Here is a 25141-nt window from a genome sequence, read left to right on the forward strand (position 1 = left end):
CAGGAATGTCAGTTAAAACCCTAAGAGTGGACCACAGGCTCAGCGAGAAGAGTAAGGTGGAGGGGGGAGGGTGGAACCCTGGAGATACCAACATTCTACACTCTGGAATGCAAGCTGCATGGGTACTAGGATTTTTACTTGTTTTGTTCATTGCTAGATCCCTCAGTGCCTTTATACTAAGGTCTCGGTCAGTAGGAGAAGCTCCATAAATGTTTATTAAATTGAATTGAATTTCAAGCAGCAGTCAGATGAATGGGGGCGGGGGGAGGAAAAGTATCATGAACATATGGTGAAAATCAGCCAAAGGCATAGAAAATTCGAAAAAGGAATGAAGTCTTTCCTGAATCCTCCTGCCCATGGAAGTCAAGCCCAGTCTGTCTATGGCTCTGATATTTCTCCATGTTGGAGTTCGTGCAGGAGGCTTTTTATTAGCCCCATATCTGAAATCAGTTTCAAACTGGTGGCACTTTTCATTTGAATCTGCAGCAATGCCCTAGCTCTTCTTTCCAATGTCCTGTTCTTAGAATCCATTTAATACCTTATCTTCTCTAAAGATAGAGGAATAAATCTGTTCTTATTATCACCTTGCTAGGGACTGAAATCCTACCTCTAACATCCTGAATCTAAGTAACAACTAATTAAAACTTCTTCAACAACTTTTTGGATGCCCACAAGCTTGCCTATCTGAACTCAATTTACCGCCAGGAGTTTCCTGTTACTATGTTCTCATCATCCTAGAAACTCTGGAAATCTGGGATCCCCACGATGCTGACAGGCTAAAATAAGGCAAACCATCCAGAACCTTTATTGTTGGTGGCCACAACTGGGATGAGTCTTCTTAGCACATGACAGAGGCAGGCCCTCTCCATTACCACCTGCTTTCCTACAGTTGCCATGTTGGATAGATTATTTTTTATTCCACCTAAGAGTATGTTGTAATTCTTGTCTACCTCACATGACTCTCTTACATGAAAATACTTTTTTCCAAAACAGCTTTGCATGTCTGACTGATAGAGTTGTTGCATTAGTCAAATATATGAATTAATTTAGGACATGAGATGCAACTCAGTGAGTGCTAATTATTTCTAAATAAAGTCATACTGTTGTGATTTCTGGCATTTATCTTTTTTCCAGCACAAATAAATAGCCTCAAATGATGTGAGGTCAAAACAGACTTAAACTGTTACGAGGTTCTATAATGATTGTCATTTTACAAAAAGCCAAGATGTGTTGTGTGCGTGTTATTCTATATATCCATTTAAAAAAATAATTGATGCCAAGGGAAATCAGGAATGGTTGTTAAAAAATCAATTTCAGGGTCAGAATTTAGCATCATTAGCAAGTAGAACATTCAGCTACTTATTGGATTTTGCTGGAAAATGACTACAATAGTCACATATCAAAAATACCACTCACCTTTACTCAAGTTTACACACTTGAAATTCCCACCATTAATCTCCACTCTGAATCAAGGCCTTAGTCAATCCTATCTATATTAACAAACAATTTTAATTTGTGTATGAATCTTACAATAGCACTCCCACTTCATAAGTTTATCATTTACCTTCTTAACCAGAAAAGTCTTGAGGAAATGGGACTTGGACTGTTGAATTTTTCTGGGATTCTGAACAGTCTGAGCTTGCAGTATATGGTGGTTTGGAGCTATATACGCTAGAACATGTTCTTAAACTTAATCCAATCCCGTGGGCATGAACACTTGTATATAGGTCTTTTGGAGGAGGCTATTTCTGTTATGCTGTGGCCACTGACTCAGGGTGGGTATTAATTTTACTTCTTAAGGCCTTATAGTGAAGGCCACAGAGAGAGAAAAAGCTGCACAGAGAAAGCAGCCATAAACTGAATGTCAGTGGAACCTGGAAGGGAAAGGAGAAGCCAAGAGAGGCCACCATGTGCACTGTCATGTGACATAAAAGCCAGTGGACAAGGATCACTGGTAGCCAGCCCCAGAAGGCCCATCTTCTGGGAGAAAGCATCACCTTGATGACGCCTTGATTGTAGACTTCTACTGGCCTCAAAACCATTAGTTACGCCAACTCATTGCATGATATTTGCTTTGGTAGCCAGGAAACTAAAATGCAGTACTAGCAATCACTTATACAGGTTGGCCAAATGAGGAGTCACTAGGAAAAGCTTTTGGGAAGCTGAGGTGACCAAACCCTAGGTGTTCAGAGGTAGGCATGGGTGTAAGAGGAGATAGCACCAAGTGGCAAAACTTTTCTGCTTTGCAATCTGCCGACAGCAGTTGCTGCTAGATTCTCTACAGGTTTTGTCATAGAAAGTCAGAGAAATCAAAATCGTTCCCTTAGTCCCATAATCAGAAGACCTAATGAAGGTTTCTCTACCTACATGAGGTGCTGACACTGAGAGGAAGACCCAGGGTCTACAATTCTTAATTCGAACATGAATCATATTTTAAAACAACATCTGGGAGAGCAGTCAAACTATTCTGATGTAGTAACTACCTTAATAACACAAGCTTGAGTGAAAAGGTTTAGGGTAATGAAGGAATATACAAATACCACATTGAAGTGAGATCTCTCACTGTCTAGATCAATCACCAAAGTCATGTCACAGCAATTCAATAAAAGACAAAAGACACAAAAGAAAACTAGAAGGACTTCGAAGCACTTAAAACCTTGAATTTGCCTAATTCAAAGATTTGTTATTCGATACACACTTGTTGGAGAATGTAATACTCCATATAATGAAATTAAACTATCTGAAATAAACTTTGCCTTGGGGCATCATGTGCTCATATTGATATAATACCTGAAAATTAAACAGGATTGCAAAATATATATATTCGAAATCTTCCTAAAGTACTTTTTATCCACCATGCCACTATTATTTAATAGTGAATACAGGGCTCTAAAATAAAACAGCTATTGTTTTTAAAGTAAGCCATGACAGTCTTTCTCTTTCTCTTATAAAGTATTAATACCTCTTAAAAATCATTACAACAAAGAAAGGATGGCACCTGTGCATGTGATGCACTCACCTTACCTGTAAGATAGACACTGTCTGGGAAAAATGGTGTTGCTCCATTGTAGAAGTGGAGTAGAGAGCTGCTAGAGGGTGATCGAATTTCTGCAGGTAGCTGTTACTGAAGCCCCTGTGATCCAGGTCGTGACACAGACATGCAATTAGCAGTCCTTTGCGCTTTAAACAGGAATATATTGTACAGATGTTCAAAACAAATATAAAAAGAGACTGACAGCTTACCATCAATATCACGTCAACCTCTGTGATGAATACAGCCAACTCACTAAATCATTCACTCATGTTTAAACTGTCCCTTTTCAAATGTCAGTGTTAATGAAGTTCTTAAACTCATAGTTTTTCCTTCAACAAAAAGAGACATTGAAATTTCTGTCTTAGAGGAACTGAATGAAACATGCTGGAAATCTCAAAAATACGGAGCTCAAAGGGACAGAAAATTTTTTGGACAAACATGAAAAAAGAACAGATTTCCACTGGATTTTTTTTAACTTTTGGTGATAATTATTTCTTAGATTAAACTAAGCCTGGTCTAAAGATTATTTAGTTTTTAAAAAAGGATTTTAAATGTGCCATTCTTTATAATGGCACATTTTTCCTGGAGTGCTCCACCCCAGGTTTCCTTGATTGTGGATTTGGTATGATGTGATGGAAAAGGGGTAAGACTGGACCTCAGCAGTCCAGGGCTCTAGTTTTAATGTGACTCTACTTATTACAGAGCTGCTTCCTTCGCTCTGCACTGGTCAGGCGAGCCTGGATATATAAGAGCAGTTTAGAAGAGGAGAGAAAAGAGGGGCTTAATTTACGGTTTCAGCAAGTCCCACTAGGACCAACGTGGTAAGAGGAACAGGACAGAGATTAGTAGTCAGAATTGCCTAGAGATGGAATAAGAATAATCTAGAGGTGTTGGATAATGGCGCACAGGCAGTGGTGCCTGAATGGACTAGGCATTCTCCAACTCATATGGAAAGCTCCCGGTATGCTGTCAACCTTGGGCACGGAAAGTTAGTAATCACTTAAACATCTCAGAGACCCTTTTTCCTTATGCTCAAGAGGGACAAATGAGCATTTATACTTAAAATATATTTAATGCTTTGGGTTCTCCAATCAGTAGCATTTGTGCACATTATCCAGGGCATAGGGGCAATAATTCATTTTATCTACATTCATCCAGAAGATGTAAGCTTGAATAAGAATGAATACTACAAAAGCTGTTGAGTCGGTGGGAATATTTTAGTGACACTGAAATTTCTGTATTTACATTTTTTAGACAAAATAAGATGCAAAATGAAGTCTTCAAAAATGGGATTAAAAACCAAGAATCTAAAAAATGGGCTTTCTGTTAATTTACTAAACCAAAGTTTGCCCTGGAATAATATATACCATATTCAGGCCATAAATGTGCTTTAATTATTAAGGTTATTCGAAATGGGGTGGGAGCGGGGGCGACGAAGTGTGTCCACACCTACCTCCAGATCTGTGAATAGCCCTTGGTTGTTCTGGAGTATGGCGTACATGCAGTGGGCCACCGTGACGGCGTGTTTCCAGTTGTGATAAGGAACCCTCCGGTAGTTCTTCTTAACAGACATAATAAAACGACACAACTTCTCAAGCTCAAAACTGTGTGGGAAAGACATTTTGATAGAAACCATCCTGTAACTTTTAAGGAAAGGATCAATACATTCTAGAAGAAATACTTCTCTTGTTTCTGTCTGTATCCCCAAAACTGGGAGCCCTCATCTCTCTTGAGACTATCGAGAGGTTATTTTGACCTAATCCAGAATCAGTGGATTTCAATGAACTACTTCCATCTTTTTCTCTAGCCAGAGAGAGAAATAGAAGAATGGAGTTCCTATTCTAGCTTCTGTCTTGGCATACTAACTGGCCCGCCAGGGAAAAAAGGACTAGCATCAGCATTATGGACAGACAGAGAGTTGCCCATCGTTGTCAGATTCAGGAACTCCAAATACGTATACCATGAGAATTTTCTAGATGAAAAATCTAGATGGTGAATTTTCTAGATCCCTTTGAAATGAATCCAAATTATTATGGTACACTCAAATTATGGGTCAACACAGTATATGGTATAGGACATTTCTATTACACTATATTATTATTATACTTTACTTTTATATATTTTGTTATTATGTGTTGAAACTTACTTCAGCATTACAAACTCTCTGAATGTATTTAAGGGAGCTTGAAACAAAAGATATCTATACGGAAACAGGGCCCTTTGACATCAAAGAGATGAGAGCTCATTAAACTTTTAAAAACATATAGCCTGGGTTTTTCTTCACTGAAAATTTTCAAAAGTCCTCAAAGGACAAGAGACAGCATTTTAGGAGTTTCAACTGATAAAACTTTCAATTGATAGCTAATAAATAGCTGGAGTTATTTTAGTTATCTTATTGCATCCTTTGTAAGCAGGAATTCTTAAAAAGTTACTGACAGAAATAAAAGAGAAGACAGAATTCAATAGAATAGCAGTGACAATTGAACTGTAGAGAAACTAAGAGCTTTATAAGGCACTCAATGCCTAAATGAGTAAAAAATAGAAAAAAAAACCTAGCATTTTAAGTATGTGTGTTTAGCTGTAAAATATCACATATAAAATCATGAAAGCTGTCTAGGATAGCCTAAGGGTGGGGATGGGGCATTATAAGGAAAGTCAATATAATTAAATTACTGATGAAGTACTAGACTTTAAATTAGGAGCCTTATTTCTTTTACACCTATTTTAACTGTCATCTAGTATAAACTGAAAGTTGATGTTAAATTTACATGTAGCAATCCAAAACACAACTTTTAAAAGTATGTGTTGTATTGAATAATAATCCTGTCTCTTTCAGTTACATAAACCTAAGGAATTTTAACCAATCTATTTGTGATTCCCTAATTAGACATGTGATTGCTAGCCAAGGCACAGCCATATTGCCAGAGAATTCACAGCCTCCGAAGGAAGTGTGTAAAGAAAGGTGTGAACTTTTCCAACAATTTCAGGACTATTTTAATACTTAGAAAAAAATAACTTCTCATCATACCTTAATTATACCAAGAGGGTGGGAAGGTATATAGATAAGGGAGGAAGAGAGCATATAATTCAGTATCTTCAAAAGAAGTTTTGGGAAAAGCCATACCAGAATGTCCCACAGGACCGATGGAGCATATGGACAAAAATTCCAGGCCACATGTTTTCAAAAGGACCAATGTCAAAGTGGAATCTGAAATTAAAAACAGTCAGTTTATTGCTAACTGTAATTTGGATAAACATAGTCACAAGTAAAGAAAGTAATTTAACTTTTCTGTCTATCATGAAAGTAAAGAGATCGGCCATTCTTCCTTTTCCTGCCTTCTCAGGCACATCATTTATTAAAGGTCTTCAAAGGAGGAAATGGTACACAGTCTCTTAGGAATTTAGTTCAATACTTAATTCATTGCTTAATTTTCTAATAAACCATCTATAAAAAAAATTTAAGGATTTTGCAGTTGTTATCAGAGCAATTAAGAAGTGCAAAAAAATGTTTGTACTTTTTGTATAGTATTCACTATCATGAACATATTACACATCCCATCCATAAGGGGGAAAATCCTTATCAAATGTACTTTCTTAGAGTTGAAAATTATTCTATCTCTTATTTAAATGCAGAGAAAACTTTTATAAATGTAAATATCCAAAATTATTACTTATTTTTCATTTGCTGATTTAGTTTCTAACATTTAAGCAGAATACGCAGAGACACAAAGTATATATATTATATTTTCACTGTAAGGCAAATGCCTGCTCTGGGTCCTCTGGAAGATTTTCGATGCAGTTGAATTGGGTTAGCTTATACTGGGGCACTCAGATCATCGTAGGTCCTACCACCAGTAACTTAAATATATCAGCATAGGATTGGAAAATAAGTATGAAAGTTGAACTAACTATTACCAAATTCTCAAATTTAATTTGGAAATTTAAATTTATATGGAAAGGAACACCTTTAGATATCTGACATTGTGTCAATTTGAATACTAAATATGATGTGGTATAAAGTATGCAATAAACAAATAAGAAATGCTAATATTTCAGTTAACTCATTCAAAATCAAGCTTAGTTTTTTTTAAGGTAGAGAGATCCGGCCTTTATTTCCAAGTTCTATCATAAGATCTGATCTGAAATCACTTACAGAAGGAAAAATGGCAACACATGAAACTCCACATGTCATATGACATTTGTGATTCTAATTCTAGAATCCATTTCCCTCTAAATTCAATCCAGTTAAAAGTGTGTCCCGAGGAAAGGGACAAGGCACACCACTCACAATCCAGTTGAAAGCGTGCCCCGAGGAAAGGGACAAGGCACACCACTCACAATCCAGTTAAAAGTGTGCCCCGGGGAAAGGGACAAGGCACACCACTCACAATCCAGTTGAAAGCGCGCCCCGGGGAAAGGGACAAGGCACACCACTCACAATCCAGCTGAAAGTGCATCCCGGGGAAAGGGACAAGGCACACCACTCACAATTCGATGTCTTTGCAGAGCCGCATGGGGAGGGTGAAGCGCATGAGGTCTTGCCACTCCTCGGCCGTGCAGATGCTGTGATAGGACAGCTTCTCCATGGTCACTCGATAAATGCACTCTGAATGACGAATCCTGTGATACATCTGAAAAGCAAAGCCAACAGACAAAAAATAAAAGAATGTTTCAAAGTAATTTTGCCATTTAAACTCAGAATTTGGCATAAAAGAAACAGAACTATAATGGAAACTAAGGTAGACTCATTGCTACGAATTTTCACATATGCAGAAGATAATACACATATGTGACCTTGAAGACATAATTTTTTTAATTATATCTTTGTTATAAAAGGTTTAAAAAATTCTGTAACAAATGCCTTTTTACCAGACATCATGTATGGGTAGTGAGATTGCCTGGTTTGTATTTGTCTTCTTTATAATTTTCTGCATTTCCAAATTTTCAATAATAAAAATGATGAAAGTTGAACATGTTCATTTTATTTTCAGAAAATGAAATGATTAAGTGCTTAACGATTTTAACGACTATAAGACCTATGGATCTAAGACCTAAGACCTAAATCTGTGAAAAATAAATTGAATAATGAAGCTTTTGAATACCTCCTCTGCACATTAAACTCAACTTCACTGGGAGATTTCATAATCATTTCTATGCCCCTTTGTCAAACCCTACCTCACATTTTTGTTTCTATCCATAAAATCACTATCTTTCTAGCCACAGGAGTTGAAAACCGAAATTTAATTTTCACTCCTTCTTTTTCTCTTTCCTCAAATCAAGTAAGATATGTCTTGGATTCTCCCTTCCATTAAATGTTCAAGATCTCCAGCCTGTATCAATATTTTAACTGCTACTCTGTTTACATTCAATTCTTTTCATAAACTTTGAAAAGAAATGGCTTTCTTAACACTGACTCTATGCAAAAATGTGTTTCCCTTAATGGGACAGATGCTTCATGACAAATGTTTTGTGACTTTTCCAAAAAAAGTTTTCTTTATCTAAAAGCCACAAACCAAAAACAACAGATTGCTTATTAAACAACCTCTACATTTATGAAGTCTTTTCTACACCTAAAGTACAGTATTAGAAACTATAACACAATCAATCTTCACAATTCACAGTATTTATCATAATCCCCAATATACAGATGAGAAACTGGAGGCTCAGAATATTTTAACAGAAGAACACAAACTAAAATCAAGTAGTCAATATTTAAACTCATATCAACAAAATTATAATGCCTGTATAACTGTAGAGTTACCATGCGTCACTAGCTGGGTTGATGCATAGTCCTTGTTACGGGAAGATATTTCTTCTAGAACTCTTTTGCCACAGTTAATGTATATACACAAATATTTATCTTTCTTTAATCTTGATTTCACTGTGCATTTATTCTGTCCTAAGGACTGGATTTAGGGTTTTGCTTTTGTTACAGCAAAGAATTCAAATGTAGAGTACATTTTGACTCTATCAGTCAAAGTTTATATCTACTTCTCATGTTAACTGGTGATTCCAATGGCTATAATTACATGGGTACATTTCACCATTCTATTCAATTGTGCATGTGTGTGCAAATGTATTATTACAAGTAATTTGTAAACTATATGTGATATAAAATTAAGATAATGGTTGAGCCAGTGGATAGGTAGATGTTTATGTTTGTGAGTTAATAAATAGGTGAGATTACATTAGAAGGGTGTATTTTGCAGGGAAAAAAGCTTTCTGCAGCAAAATAATAATGAAAATATTGAACAGAGATTGCACAGCTCTCTTAACTTTTTTGCATTTCATCTTAACATCCGGCACAGCACAGCCCACTGGAGTACTATCCAAGGACTATATAACTATATGGATGAAATTAAAGGAACCAAGAGTTAAAATATTTCCTCTATGTATCTTTTTAAAATATTTATTTCAATTCTTGGTGATTGCAAAGTCCTGTAGTCCAGGTGTATCCAAAATGTCTGATTGTGAAGTCCCTTAGCAGTAAAAAAATTTTTCAATGTGTTCCAAATAAATGTATACAGACTTAGTAACTATATGCCCAAATACCCTGCTAATATATTATTTATATTTAAAAACATAATCTAAAATAGAAATTGAAAACAGATAAAAATACATGTTATTTAAAATATTCTGTTTACTTACTAAACAAGGCTTTTCTTGTTCTTACTAAAGAACTATGTATTTTTAAATGAAAGCACTATAATTAAATATGTGCTATCATATGCCAATTTTTTCAGTACTTTGTGATACAGTGGCTTGAACATCTGGTTCAGTTTAATTTATATCCATTCTTAGATTTTCAGCTACACTATTTGAGAAAGATATGTCAAAAAGCATGTGGAACTGAATGGAATAAAGGTAACATCAGCTGTCCTTACTTAAACCTCACACCTTTATTTTTGCCTCTTAATCTCCAATTACATTTCTTATTGAAATTTAGTCTATAAATTTCCAATTTTTCCTAATGTCAATCAGTTGATCTTGCAAATTACTCAGTTGCGTTTTTTACATATTATCAAAACAGGTTCAAAACCAATGAAATAATTCATAGGGAAGATTTTAATCAGCTAAAATTTCTTTCCACAAAATAAAGTCATAAAAATATTTACAGTATTTAAAAAAGGCACAAAGAAAGGAAAAGTGAAGAGAAAAACAGATGGGTCAAATAGAAAACAAATAGAAAGAGGGTAGTCTTAAACCCAAACATACTAAGCACATGAAATGTGAATGGTCTAAATTCCTCAATTAAAGGCAGGGATTATGAATAAAAATCAAGATCCTATTATATGTTGTTTATAAGAAATCACAATTAGAGTAAAAGAAAAAGGATGCAAAAGAGATATGCAATGTAATATCAGTGAAAACGAAGTTGGAATGGCTATATTTATATTAGACAAAGTAGATTTCAAAGTAAAGACTATTACTAGGGATAAAGGTCATTTCAAAGTATAAAGGACTCAATTCATCAAGAGGACAGAATAATCTTAAATGTAATGCACCTAAGAACAGAGCTTCAAAACACATGAAAAAACACTGAGAGAACTACAAATAAAATAAACAAATAGACAATCCATGATTACAGTCAAAGATCTCAACATCACTCTTGGGTTTGATCTACTGATTCAACAATTCAATCAAAAAAAGCCCAGTAGGTTCTTCTGCAGGAAATGAAAAGCTGATTCCAAAATTCATAAGGAAATGCAAAGGACCTAGAATAGCTGAAACAACTTTGAAAAAATACAAAGCTGGAGGAATTAGACCATCTGAATTCAACACTTGTAAAGTTACCATAGTTAAGGCAGTGTGGTATTGGCATCAGGAGACACAGATAGATCAGATGGCGCCCAACAGAGGGTACAGAGATAGACCCATACATAAAAACAAAGTGCAAAAGAAAGACAGTGGAGAAAGGAAAGTCTATTCAACAAGTGGTGCAGGAAGGAATGGAAATCCATGAGCAAAAATAGAACTTTGATGCTTACCTCATAGCATGTACACCCATTTACTAAAAATGGATCACAGACTTATGTAAAAACAAAAACTACAAAACTTCTAAAAGAAAACACAGGAAATCATCTCGGTGAGCTTAGGTTGGTAAATATTTCTTTAATATAATGCTGAGAGTATAATCATGAAAGAAAAATTAGATAATTAAATTGATTTGCTTTGGTCAAAATTAAAAGCTTCTGCTCTTAGAAAATTATTTAAGAGAATGAAATAAATGACAAAAACTAGGCAAAAGCTCAGAAAAAGGATCTATCTGAAAAATTATTTGTATCTAGAATTTATAAAAAACTCTAAAGGCTTGATAATAAGAGAACAAACAACCCCATAAAAAAAGGACGGGCAGAAGATCTGAGAAGACACTTCACTAAAGAAGACAGACGGCAGATGTGAAGGAAATAGAACACATGTATTTGGGAATGTAGGATGGTATAACTACTTTGGAAAACAGAGTGTTTCTTTTTAATTTTTTTTTTATTGAGAAATCTTCACACACATGCATCCTATACATGTTGTACAATCAATGACTCATAATATCATCACATAGCTGTACATTCATCACCATGGTCATTTTTAGAACATTTGCCTCACTCCAGAAAAAGAAATAAAAAGATAAGAGATTAAGCTCATTTATACCATACACCTTACCCTTCCCTTTCGATGACTACTAGCATTTCCATCTATCCAATTTATTTTACCCTTAGCACCCCCATTATTTATTTTTTTATCCATATTTTTTCCTCATTTGTCCATACCCTGGATATTAGGAACAGCAGACACAAGGTCTTCGACAATCACATAGTCACACTGTAAACATCATATCTTTATATAATCGTCTTCAAGAATCAAGGCAACTGGAACACAGCTCAACAGTTTCAGATACTTCCCTTTGGCCACTCCAGTATACCATAAACTCCAGTATAATATACATATATATTGCATAAGAATAACCTCTAGGATAACCTCTCGAGTCTGATACAGCTCAGTCACTGAAACTTTATTTTGTCTCATTTTTCTCTTCCCCCTTTTGGTCAAGAAGGCTTTCTCAATCCCTTGATGCCAAGTCCCAGCTCATCCTGGGATTTCTCTCATGTTGCCAGGGAGATATACACCTTTGGGAGGCATGTCCCACATAGGGGAGAGGGCAGTGAGTTCACCTGCTAAGTTGGCTTAGAGAGAGAGAGAGAGAGACCATATTTGAGCAACAAAAGAGGGTCTCTGGGGTGACGCTTAGGCCTAATTTTAAGTAGGCTTAGCCTATTCTTTGTAGGAATAGCTTTCAAGATCGAGGGCTCAGTCTATTGATTTGGATGTCACTACAGCATGTGAGAATATCAGAAATTCTCCAAATGGGGAAGTTAAATACTTTCTCCTTTCTCCCAGTTCCCCCAAGAGGACTTTGCAAATACTTTATTCACTGTCCAAATCACTCTGGGATTTATCGGGGCATCACACTAACCTGGACAAACCAACAAAATCTCACACCGTATTCAAGATTCCATGTACTTATAATGTTTAACTAAACTGACCATACAAGTTAAATTAGGAAATGCACCACCAAAATAAAAATTTTGCACTCACTAAACACCCCTCCCTTTAGTCTCATACAGAAATTGAAGTTTTAAAAGATGGACAATATCATCCTTTACCTTGTATTCTGATATACTTTAGCCCTATCCAGATCAGCTTCATTCATATCTCTACTTAATGTCTGATCACTTTTTTCAACTTTTTTTGCAGCATACGGGGTACTACTGACTTCACAGTTTCAGAGCTCTAACTCTTGAGTCTCAAGTGAGTGTGACTGTTTCTTTTTTTTTAACATATGTAAACTATTTATTGAGTATTTGTCACCAAATATTGTTAAATACATTATCTTGCAGCATATCACTTTCAAGTTAAAATGTCAGAAACAAACACCAGTATTGATAGTTCTTTTAAGGAATGTTACATAATGACACATTAAGGTGTAAATTCTTTTGGGTTATAATTCTTAAAAGAATGGTAATAGCAAAAGTGATACAAAATCTTCAGGTGAGATTACGATTAAGCTACATTTTACAAAAATATGGTGTAAAATGGCAATAATCCCATTCAAAATCCTGGATTAGGTCCCTTCAGGAGGGACCAATAATTCATACAGTCAAATTTTAAAATTTACAGATAAAGGCAGTTCAATACTGCCACTGAGACATCTCACATATACAACTTTCAGGCCACAGTTTTGAAGGTCTGAAGTATCAAGTTGGTTTGATGAATTAGTCGGTTGGCATTTATGAACATATTTATTGCCTTGCCATCTTTAAAACAGGTTTTCAGAGTACCACTGAAACTTTTGGAATACTTTACAAATTCTTTCTTTTGGTGTTCAAGTGCCCTGCACTTCTGGTATTGATATTTCTTGAAGACATTATTTATTGTATCAAGAAGTTCTTTTATTGCACTAGCTATATCCTTGATTATGTGTAGAAACCTCATTCTGTCACTGATCTCATGTGGAGTCTTACTGAGAATTTAAGTGCCCATGCCTTTTCATTTAGGTCCTAGAATTCTGGCTCTGGTCGTTCAATCATATATCCTACATCATCAGCTGCCATGCGAAGAAGAGCCTCTGTGAAGTTAACTTCTACACTTTCTTTCTCTAAAATTTTCATAATAATGTCTTGCGTGAGACCCGGATTTTCTTTTTCAGCTTTAATGAAAGCTGCTCTCAGTGTCTGAGCTGCAGACAGATTTACTCATTGTAGTTGAATTATTAAAAACAGGGAGGGGAGGGTTCAAGGTTAAATCTCAATGCTCTGTCGCCACAGCTATAGTTTTGTCAGACTTGGCAAACGTATATAATGAATCTCATTAAACATAGGATACATGACTGCATAGAGGGGCACAGAAACCACGGACATGGTCTCAGCTTCATTCTTCATCTCTTCCATTGTCATCCTCATTCAAAAGCCAACAGCAACCGGGGCAGTGACTTCACTTCCAACGTTTGGAGTCCTCTTCGTGTGACTGTTTCTTAAACAGTTAAACAAATAGCTACCTTATGATACAACCATTTCACTTCTAGGTATTTATCCCCCCAAAATGGAAGTGTATATCCATAAAAAGACATGTTCATGATGTTCCTAGCAAATTTATTTGTAATTGCCAAAAACTGAAAATAATTCAAATGCCCACGAACAAGTGAATAAATAATAATTTGTAATATGTCCATACTAAGGAATACTACTCAGTAACAAAAAGGAACCAACTATTTATATATGCAAACACAGTGAATCTCAAAATAATGATTCTCAGTGCAAGAAGACAGACAAAAAAGAATATATATTGTATGATTCAATTTATGTAAACTTCTAGAAAATGCAAAGAAATTTATAGTGACAGAAAGCAGGTAAGTGGGGGAATGGGGATAGGAGAAGAAGGAGGGAAAGAAAGATTTCAAAGGGGCACAAAGAAACCTTTGGGGATGATATATTCTTTATCTTGACTGTGATGATGATATAACAGGTATATGTATGTGCATATATGTGTGTGTGTATGTGTGCGTATATATACTCATAATACATTTTCATATATATATAAACTCGTCAAATTGTACATCTTAAACATTTGCAGTCTTGTATATCAATAAACCTTAACAAAGTCATTTAAAAATGTTTGCCCAATCTTTATAAGAATACATATGTGATAAGTTATATGTGTGACCTATAAATATCAGCAAAAAGGTCATATAACCATGAAAATACTTCCAAATATCTGTTTTCAAAGTTCTTTCTTTATAGCTTGGGTTCATTCAGGAAAGCAAATATTTTCTCATTCTGTATTAATGTCACTTGCAACTTGAAGTTTAAGAGTAAATGTTTATTTCTTCTAAATGAAACAACATTGATTGTCACTTGTCATCATGGCAAAGGTTAACAAATTTGGAACATTTATCTTTTCGTGAAAGAAATGTGTGTAAATAGTCTATGGATCCAAAAACTGTTTCAACTATTTTACCATAAGCAGCAACTCTGTACATAGCACAAATGAAAGTGGATATCCCTTTCAAAGCCAGCTTAATTATTTTGAATTATTTTGACCAACTAATAAAACAGTTTCCTCTTTTTAAAGGAGAGCTGGGAACAAGATTAAAAGTGTAAGCTGGATACCACAGTCAACTTTCCCCAGTTGTAAGAGGCCCTTTCTATCATGGGGTTTCTGCATCCTGCAGAAGACATGTGGCCACCTGCTATATGACCTGATGGGGAGCTCTATCCATGTATTAAGAATCAATAAAATTTTTATTTAATATAATTAACTAAATATATATATATATATATATATATACATATGTTAAGTTTTAACATTTTCCTCCTATTCCTTGATAGAAAATCACTTGCCTTCCACTTTAAAGATGGTACTGTACAATTACTATTACTTGGTGCTACCTGTGATTCAGTGTGATTCTATAAGAAAGTTGCTAGTAAAGGAACTATATTACATAGAAAAACAATATTACATAGAAAAACAATAACGCTATTGAGCATTGTCTATGTGTCAGGTAGTGTGCTAAGCACTTTGCATGTAACAATAGTTCATGTAATCCTCACAACAATCTTATGAAGTAGTTATTTCTGCAATCCTTTTACAAACTTTTGTCCTTTGATTAAAATGAATATTCTTATTTATTTTGTAATTAGCATAGGTAAGTTGAAAACACATAAATTTCAACTTTACGGTGAAAAATAAGTTATGGCAAATTTTATAGCGATTTCGTTTCTATGTCATAAGTGAATTTTGATATGAAGAGTAAATATTCTCGGATTATTAGTAAATGATTTCACCTTATTCATTCTACTGAAAATTACTAAAGAAGGTAGAAAATTAGATTACCTTTTTAAGTTCATTTTGTGTCAATTATTTGTCTACGGCAACTGAGTAATTAATCTTATACTCAGCATCCAATTAATAAGATTTCTAGGGGAGACAACTTTTATTGGTCTGTTATTTTAATATCATATATATCTTGGGAGCTAGGATATGGAAAAAGAATATGGAGTCAGAAAACAGAATAATAAATACACACTGAGATTGTGAATATAACATACCAGTATTTCTACCTTATGGTAAAAACTATCTATTAATATTTTATAAAATGGCATCCCTACTTCTTGCTAGGTAAGGCTATATAGTTAGCCATTGTTCAGAATGTTTTTCCTGTCGTCTGTTTCTACAGCAGTCCTCACTGTATTTAGAAATGGTGGAAACACTCTGACACTATGAATGTTCATAGTGGTTCAAACCACTTTAAGCTACTACACCTGTTAAGAACCTGGACTCTAGAATCATCTACCTATATTGAATCCCTTTTACTAACTGAATAAATTGTGGCAAGTTACCTAATTCTCTGTGCCTTACTTCCCCATCTGTAATAACTGTGGTACTGTAGTACTAATTCATGGGAGAAATGTAAAGGTTAAAAAGGAAAACACACTTTATAGGCAATTCTGCGTAACATACAGATACCACCCAAAAGTTGGCAGCTGTAGCCTACAGCTCCTTTCTGGTACATCCCTAAAGGACAATGGTGAAAGAAATTCCTCCAGTGGGCAGAAATTTGAGCAGTGCACCTAGTTGTTCACTTGGCTTGGAAGGAAAAATGACTAGAGATGTGTTTGTAAACTGATATTCATGGGCCGTTACTAGTGGTTTGGGTGGATGGTCAGGAATTTTGAAGGAACATGATCAGTGACTGGTGACAAAGCAGTCTGGGGGAAAGATAAATAGATAGGCCCTTCTGAATGGGTACAAAACACAAAGACATTTGTGTTACATGTGAATGCTCACCAGAGGATAACTTTAGTAGAGGCCATCAATTTGACAGATGACCCATTCTCTGGATACAGTTGGCCTTTTTCCCATTACTCAGGTATAAACATTTTGGTAGTCAGATTCAGTTGTCAACTTGGTCAGGTGAAGGCACCTAGTTCTTTTGCTGTGGACATGAGCCAATGGTACGTGAACCTCATCTGTTGCTCCTTACATCTGCAGTTGGCTAAGAGGCATGCCTGCTGCAATGAATGATATTTGGCTTAATTGGCTGGTGCTTAAATGAGAGAGCTCAACGTAGCACAGCCCAAGCAGCTCAGCATACCTCATCTCAGCACTTGTAGCTCAGCCCAGGCCTTTGAAGATGCAGAAAGGAATCACCCGGAAAGATGCTGGAACCCAGAGGTCCGGAGAGAAGGCCAACAGAGATCGCCTTGTGCCTTCCCATGTAAGAAAGAACCTCAGTCGAAAGTTAGCTGCCTTTCCTCTGAAGAATTATACATTAACTAAATAAATCCTCTTTTATTGGAAGTCAATCTGTCTCTGGTGTGTTGCATTCTGGCAGCTAGCAAACTAGAACAAATATATGGTTCATCCCAGGATAGCACAATCATGTTATTTATGGGTAGACTGTAAATAAAGTCATTTATAAATTGACCACATTGACATAGAATTACACTCCTATGTAAGTTCTTTAATTTTTTTAAAAGGTTAGGGCTGTGACTAAAGACTTCCATATGTAGAGTGTATTTAATGAGTTCTTTGATGACATCTAATGGCAGAATAATGTCTGAAGTCTTTCCCACATAGATTAGAGTCATATACTATCTCTTCAGTGTGAGTCCTTTCATATTGCCCCAAGGGAAAGCTTTGAGTAAAGGTTTTCCCATACAGATAGCAGACAAATTGTTTTTCAGAGTGCGTTCTTTCAAGTTGCCTAACATCACATCACTGACTGAAGGATTTCCCACACAGATGGCAGATAAATGAGAGAATCCAGTGTGAGTTCTCTCATGTTGTCTAAGTGTAGAATATTGACTGAAGGTTTTCCAACAGAGATGACATTCATGTTTTCTGTCCAGTGTGATTTCTCATGTTGCCAAAAATTAGCACTATGACTGAACTCTTTCCCACATAGACCGCAACCATATGATTTCTCTCCAGTATGAATTCTCTCATGTTGTCTAAGGTTGGAAAAGTGACTGAAGACTTTTCCACATATATGACATTCATATGGTTTCTCTCCAGTGTGAGTTCTCCCATGTTGTCAAAGGTTAGAATGGTGAATGAAGGTTTCTCAACACAGTTAGCAGCCACGTGGCTTCTCTCCAGTGTTTTCTCACAATGTCCAAGGACAGAGCTACTTCTGAAAGCTTTTCCACATAGATGACAATCATATGATTTATATCTAGCATGAGCTTACTTATGTTGACTGAAAAAATGACTGGTCATTGAGGGCTTTTCAAAATTGTTCATATAGGGTTTCTTTCCCTTGTCAGTTAATGGGGAGTGAATGAAATCTTCTCCCAAATTATTACTTCCAAGGGATCTTCTCCAGTCTGAGAAATGTGCTGCTTTGACTGAATGGTAGATGTGACCTTCTTGCAGATCTGTTGCATGATTATAATTTCTTCTTTCTTATGGTCATTTGCCCTGCCTGGACTCTGTCCTTGAAGAAATCCTAATCCTCCTCGCCATAGTTCCTCTCATTGTTCCTGCTGGGAAACCACTTAAGATTTGTAGAACTGATACCCAACGGAAACCAGATGATTGATATTGTCCAGCATAACATCTCTGAACAGCTTTCTCTGGGTTGTGTCCAGTAAGGCATACTCTTCCCAGGTGAAGTCTGTGGCTACAGCGCTGAAGGTCACTGATTCCAGTGGTTGCACTGTCAGTGGTTCCACCACCAAGTGTCACCTGCCAGTTTTTCTATCTCAAACAGTCTGAGTACTAAGCAGCCAATGCTGAACCCAAATTGTGGGAGACAGTGAGGTCAACTGGATTCTGAAGCAGGTTCTTCAGGAAAGCAGCACTTCGCTCTTCTCCCAAAGTCCTGTACTGGTCAGCTTCTTCTTCTCTGGTAATATCTGTTTTGTTTTTTCCACAGTCCAGAGCTGACTTCTGGGGCTGGGATAGGGCTACCCCACACTGCACTTGAGCAGGATCCTGGCAAGCCCAAGAGAGAAGCCAAGACCTCCATGATGCATTCACTGGAGAGCTGGAGGAGGAGGAGTGGAAAAGCCTGGGGTGCACCAACTTGAACAAGCTGAAATCATCACAGAAGGCTAAAGTTCATTAATTTACGTTCTTCACACAATCTTATCTAAAGAAAGGTCAATGGATCTGGCTAACTCTGAGTGTTACCGCAAATAATTTACCCTAAATAATCAATGTAAAAACAAAATCACTGTTGACTTATTCATGACTTTTCAGAAGAATTTCTACGGTTTTTGTTTTGGCTTGATTTGGTTTTAACCATTATTGAATCCAGGTTTTAAGATGCAACTGGTGGTTTATAGCAGGTTTTGAACTTGCTGGCCTAGCGCCTCAAAAAAGATGGTTTAACTAATTTAGAAGTCCTTAAACTGACGTTCATCCATTCTTGGAAATACACCAATTTCTCAAGGAATACACAGACATGGATAGATATAAAAGGATCAATTTCCATATTCTTTACTTTCACACAAACTCTTATCTAAATATGACTTCATTGAAAAAGATTCTCTTTTCCCACCTCCTGTTCTAAAGTAGTCCCTCTCTCAAATTACCCTAAGGCAAGAACCTCTTAAAACAGATAGGTGATTTAAAATGCTCCTGTTAACATGGTCCAAATTGATAATGTTTCCTTTTACAACTCAGGCAGTTTCTACAGTTTTCATAGGAAATTGAATATGGACTTAAAATTTCAGCTTATATATCATTACATACAATTTTTGCTGAAATAATTTCAGTGATTTTTTTATATCTTAGTGCAGGTGGTACTTGAATAATGAAGAGAAATTGTTATTAAAAAATCTTTCTGCTCCCATCTACTCATTAATGGAAGCAATTCTTATTGCTTACTTAAACATAAAAGAAAAAACAGCAATGAAACTGATGCTGACCAGAGTGAGCCAACTTCCTCACTGTCAGAAGGGAGCTCCAAGGACGGAAATGGAGAGGCCAGAGGCCTCTTACGGTGGTTTAAATACGGATCTCAGTGACAGAGAGAGAGAGCACAGGACTGTCAAAGCAAATATGGTACGTCTATCAACACTTGGGGAATACAGAACTTAAGATAAATAGGAATTCTTTGTACAATATTCGCAATTTTTTTCTTCGTCTGAAATTATGTCCAAAAAAAAGTTTTTAAAAATGTATGCTGAACCTATTTCCATTCTAACATTAAGTAAAATTCACCCATGGATATTTGTATTATGTTTTTGCTTTAAAGCCATAGCAATCTCAATAAATGCATTTCCAAAAATATCTTGTTTATTTTTCATAATTATTTGTCAAAATTTATAACATGGTTGTCTTGTTTTTATCACATATGCACTAATAATGACAGATAACACTACTACAATGTAAAATTAAATTTTAAAAATTATAGACCATGGAAAGTTTAAATTTCAATTAATTAGACATGTTTGCTTTAGAGTATCATTTTAGGGTAATTGATAAAATATTTTAAAGACAAAATATATCATATAAACTTAGTAGGGTAATAGAAGCACAGTGAGGAAAAAGAATGATGTAAAAAATTTGTAATAAAAACTTGCCATAGTATATTTTAAATTGACTGTAACAGCTATCGAATTGCTATAGCACTTAGATAAAACTGCATTTACAATATTACAATATTACAATATTCACAATATGGTGGAAACTGCATTCTTAGCAATTCTTAGCAAAAATAAGATAATGTAAAAATTCTTAGCAAAATTAGATAATGTAAACTGTCAATATGATTATTTATGAGCAATAGATATTAAAAATGTTTGATGCAAAAAATGTTCAATGACAACTCTGCAGTATATTCCTAATGAACTAAGCAACGATAAATGTCCCCAGGACTTACACCTATGTCCCCATGACAATGCAAGAGAGTGGATGGACACTCACATTAAATAGGAGAGTACTATTTTTTTGCCATTTTTGTTTCTAGCCATTTCTCAGCTATTTCCTTTAGTTACATGGTTGCTCCTATGGAACTCAGTCCTATTTCCAAAAAGCAATTCCTCTAAATTCTTAAGGTGGTAACTCCCATTCACGTTGATGTAGATTTACAAAAAGATTAAAATGGCTAATGAAATTTTTCATAACTCCAAAATTCAAGTAATACTGTTAAATTAGATTACTAAAGTTTATAGAATACTAAATATTCAATTCAAATAGGATATAGAATTGTAAAAGATGATGAATGCAACCATTTTAAAGTTAGACTTTAGAATATAAATGGAACCTCATTTTATTCTTCAGGACACAGGGCAGGACTGGTGGAAGGATTACGTGAGGTAACACCTGTAATGCACCTGGCAACTGTGCGAAATGTATGTCTTGCTTTTCTTGACAAACAGAGCTTTCCCGGTTGGGGTGAAAACATGACGTATTGTGTAAGAATTTCAAATGCTGTGCATTGTAAACAAGAGGGTTTTAGAAAAACTTTATCTGCCTTATTCATTTAAGTAGACATTCTGAAATGTACACTTGACCTTGAACATGATATTTTTAAATTAATGCCACTTTAATTTTTAACAAATTCACATGTTGAAATTAGTGGAAAATATTAAGTAATTGTTTCTTTTTTTGCTTCCAAAGTATTTCCTAAAATATGTACAACCAGGAATCAGTCCAATTTATAAAGAAAACACAATTTTAAAAAATCAACCTTAAATTACTTTAAAGATTTTAAAATTGGTATTAAGTAAAAAGAAAAGAGTACTTACATTAGCACAGTGTAAGGCTAAAGCGCAAAAGACTGCAAACATTTTAAAGTTGTTTTCATCCGTTTTAGAGAAGGCACTTCCACTTATTTTGTTCACCATCTGTACAACACCTATTACACTCCCTCGGCTCACAATAGGCATACACAAGATATTCCGGGTAGTATATCCTGTGTACAAGTCTACTTCTCTGTGGGGGTGTTCAAAAACAAAACAACAACAACAACAAAAGAAAACAGACAGAAGAAAATATATTATACATTCTATCATCAATCTCAACTTGGTTTTGTAATTGATATGCTTTATTACAAATAACTATAATGTAATTGTTAGCTTCTAAATTCAGGGGTAGTGTGATATATAAAAGTGTTTTATATAAATCTTCTCAAAAATACTGTAACTGATTGTTTCTTTGCTTTCAAGAGCATTTTCCAGGAAAGTCTGTAGACTTCTGGTTTAAAATTTGGTTTCAAATATTCAGCATTACTAAACAGACATAGAAAAACAATGCAGATTTAAAGAAAAATATCATAAGTTTTGTAAAACAACGTGTTCCCTTGAACTCAGATTTATAAGAGACATAACTTATTAAACCAACTAAAATGGGAGTTACCACTTAAATAATTGAGAACTACAACCTATGCGCCAAACCAGCCTGCTCCTGTTTTATAAATAAAGTTTTAATGAAACACAACTGCATCCAGTGGTCTGTGTGTTGTCTAGGACTGCTTTCACCCCACCAGGCAGGGTTGAGTACTTGTGACAGAGACTTCATGGCCTGCAAAGCTGAAAGTATTTACTTCTGGCCCTGAATAAGGAATGTTTGCTGACCCTTAATTTAGAAAAACTGCCCTTTGAAATTCGGACTGAATCCAAAGAAGCAACCGTGCAACTAGTAATAGGTAGTAAAATAGTAGTTTTTCATGTCTGGCTTCTTTCATTTGCCATAACATTTTTGAGATCCAACCATTGCTGTTGCACTTATCAGTGGTTCAGCCATTTTTATTGCTGAGTAGTATTCTATTTCATGATACATCTTTTTCTGTTTATTCATTCACCAGTTAATGGACATTATTATTTGTTACTATCTAGTGGCTAGCAACTAAAAATAATGATGCTTTGAGTATTTACATACAAGTCTTCATATGGACATATCTTTTCTTTTTTCTTGGGGAGATTCTAGGAGTAGAAATGATTTTTTGCTATTACGCTAAGTGCATGTTTAACTTTTAAAGAAACCGTGAAAATATTTCAAAGTGGTTCTATTATCCTATGTGGGAACATAGGATGACAAAGTATGAGGGTCCCTTTTGTCCACGTCCTTGCCAACACCTGCTAATGTCGGTCTTTTTACATTTTAGCCATTCAAATGGGTGGGCAGTGGGATTGCATGTGGATTTAGCTAATATTTCCCATGCACTGAACATATTTCCATGTGTTTACCAGCCACAAAGATATAACAAAAAAGATATATCTTTTTTGTTAAGTATTTGTTAAAATCTCTTGACCTCTTCTTTATTTTCTAAAATTGGAATGTCTTATTATTAAATTAGAAAAGTTATTTATATATCCTGGAAACATGTTTTTAAGGTTATTTAATTATTTTCAACATTAAGCACTGAAATAAGAAGTGTTTGCTTGACAAAAATTAAGATATTTCAATATACTCTTAATTTATTGATAAACATTACTATTTTATAGCTATATTTATATGAGTTGTGCATTAACTGTTTAAATTACTTATTAATTGTTAATTTTTGAATTACTTAAATTTTAATTATTTTTAAAATTAATTATTTGACATTAATCAATCAAATATATGAAAAAACTTTCTACTGCTTGTGTTATTTAATTATTTATTAAAGTAAAGCAAATATTTGAATTAATTGAACAACTCTGTCAAAACATCTGAAATAGCATTCCCAAAAAGCCATAGTGTCAATCTTAAAACTTACTGGTTTCCAGTTATTTCTTCAAAGAAAATAAAAATCAATGAAACATCTTTATAAGCTATTTTAATAGCCAATCTTAATAATATCCAGTTAAAGCTGTTGCTTATTGAGTAACTACTTTGTCAGGTAAAGGTAGTAGATCAGATCTTTTATGAATATTATCTGTAATCATTTTAAGAATCTACAGAATAGGTATTATCCTGCTCAATTTAAAGATGAGGGAGCAGAGACTTAGATTTAAGAAACTGACCCCATAATATGCTAGAGTTAATAAAAGACAAACCAGGATTCAAAACTAGACCTGTCAAACTCAAAAATAAATAATATTACCATTCTATATTATAGCCTTTTAGTTAATTATTTGGTAGAGGATATGCTTATGGCAAATCAACTAAATTTTAATGAAAAAGACAAAACACAAAGCAGCACTATAAATTAAAACTCTTGCCTTCTAGTTGTTTTTATAACATCTTAAACTTCCATAACAGGGTGTCATTATTTATTAATGGCTAAGAATTCATTTTATAAATACTTGAATATATTGACTAATGAGAGTAAAGTTGTTCAAAGATGGTATAAAAGAGCACTAAGGAGAAAATACTCAATTGAGTTAAGAGGGTAGAGAAGTGGAGGTGCGTGAAAGGGGTTCCAGTGAGCGGACCAGAAGAGACGTGGTTTTGACAGACAAAGCCTGATGGCTGACATGAAATGCTTCTTACCTGTTAAAGCGAGGGTCTGCGTAGGCGTCTGGGATGTTAAGGACTTCCCCTGTTCTCGCTACTTGACCAGCTATTCCTTTCTCAATTGAAAATCTGCATATATGTATATATATATAAAAGAGAGGAACATGCTAATTAAAATACAGATGCTGCAAAATCAGTTTGAAAAAGCATTGCTTTAGATGGCTTGTATTAATTTTAAATTTATATATTCTATACCAACTTATAAAACATGTAAAGGTAAAGCAGAAAAATATAACATAGTAATCACTTTAGAACCTTATTTTAAGATATCCATACAATATACACAGTATGTACACAATTTCCTTGAAAACTGAGATTTGAAATTTAAAAATCAACCAGTGTTCTGCACACAAAGGCTGGCCAATGATAAAAATCTCTTACTTTTGCAGAGTACCATATATAATTTACAAGATAAATTTTCTTACTTATTTTCCCTGAGAAGTAAAGTGAAGCCCATATGGGTTAAGTAATTTGAGACATTCTTATACCATTGGATACATTCTTATACCATATTAGTGGTACAATAAACAAAAACTAAAACTCATGTCTATACCAGTATTCTTTCTACCATACATATCCATACATATAACCAACCCCACAGGTGAAATCTAAACATTGAGATACTATTCAATACTGAATTTTTAAGGCATTTGCAATACAAGT

At 34.8% G+C, this 25141-nt stretch overlaps 1 protein-coding gene and 1 pseudogene across 11 annotated transcripts in view; both read right to left on the reverse strand.

Annotated features, from left to right (window-relative positions):
• The window catches only part of PDE10A (phosphodiesterase 10A), a 695790-nt gene that overhangs the window by 47754 nt on the left and 622895 nt on the right, over nt 1–25141 (reverse strand). For all 11 annotated transcript variants that reach the window (XR_013159463.1, XM_077120812.1, XM_077120814.1 and 8 more), the window contains 6 exons: nt 24455–24547; nt 21787–21973; nt 7523–7665; nt 6159–6242; nt 4488–4638; nt 3025–3180 (listed from right to left, as the gene is read on the reverse strand). Coding sequence is in view for 10 of the 11 variants with exons in the window: in XM_077120812.1 (XP_076976927.1) it covers nt 3025–3180; nt 4488–4638; nt 6159–6242; nt 7523–7665; nt 21787–21973; nt 24455–24547 (814 nt within the window). In the remaining variant the exon portion in view is untranslated. The remainder of the gene's footprint in view (nt 1–3024; nt 3181–4487; nt 4639–6158; nt 6243–7522; nt 7666–21786; nt 21974–24454; nt 24548–25141) is intronic.
• Nucleotides 13152–14157, reverse strand: LOC143649563 (programmed cell death protein 10-like; annotated as a pseudogene).

Source organism: Tamandua tetradactyla, chromosome 11, assembly GCF_023851605.1.
Source record: "Tamandua tetradactyla isolate mTamTet1 chromosome 11, mTamTet1.pri, whole genome shotgun sequence".
Classification (NCBI taxonomy): Eukaryota; Metazoa; Chordata; class Mammalia; order Pilosa; family Myrmecophagidae; genus Tamandua; species Tamandua tetradactyla.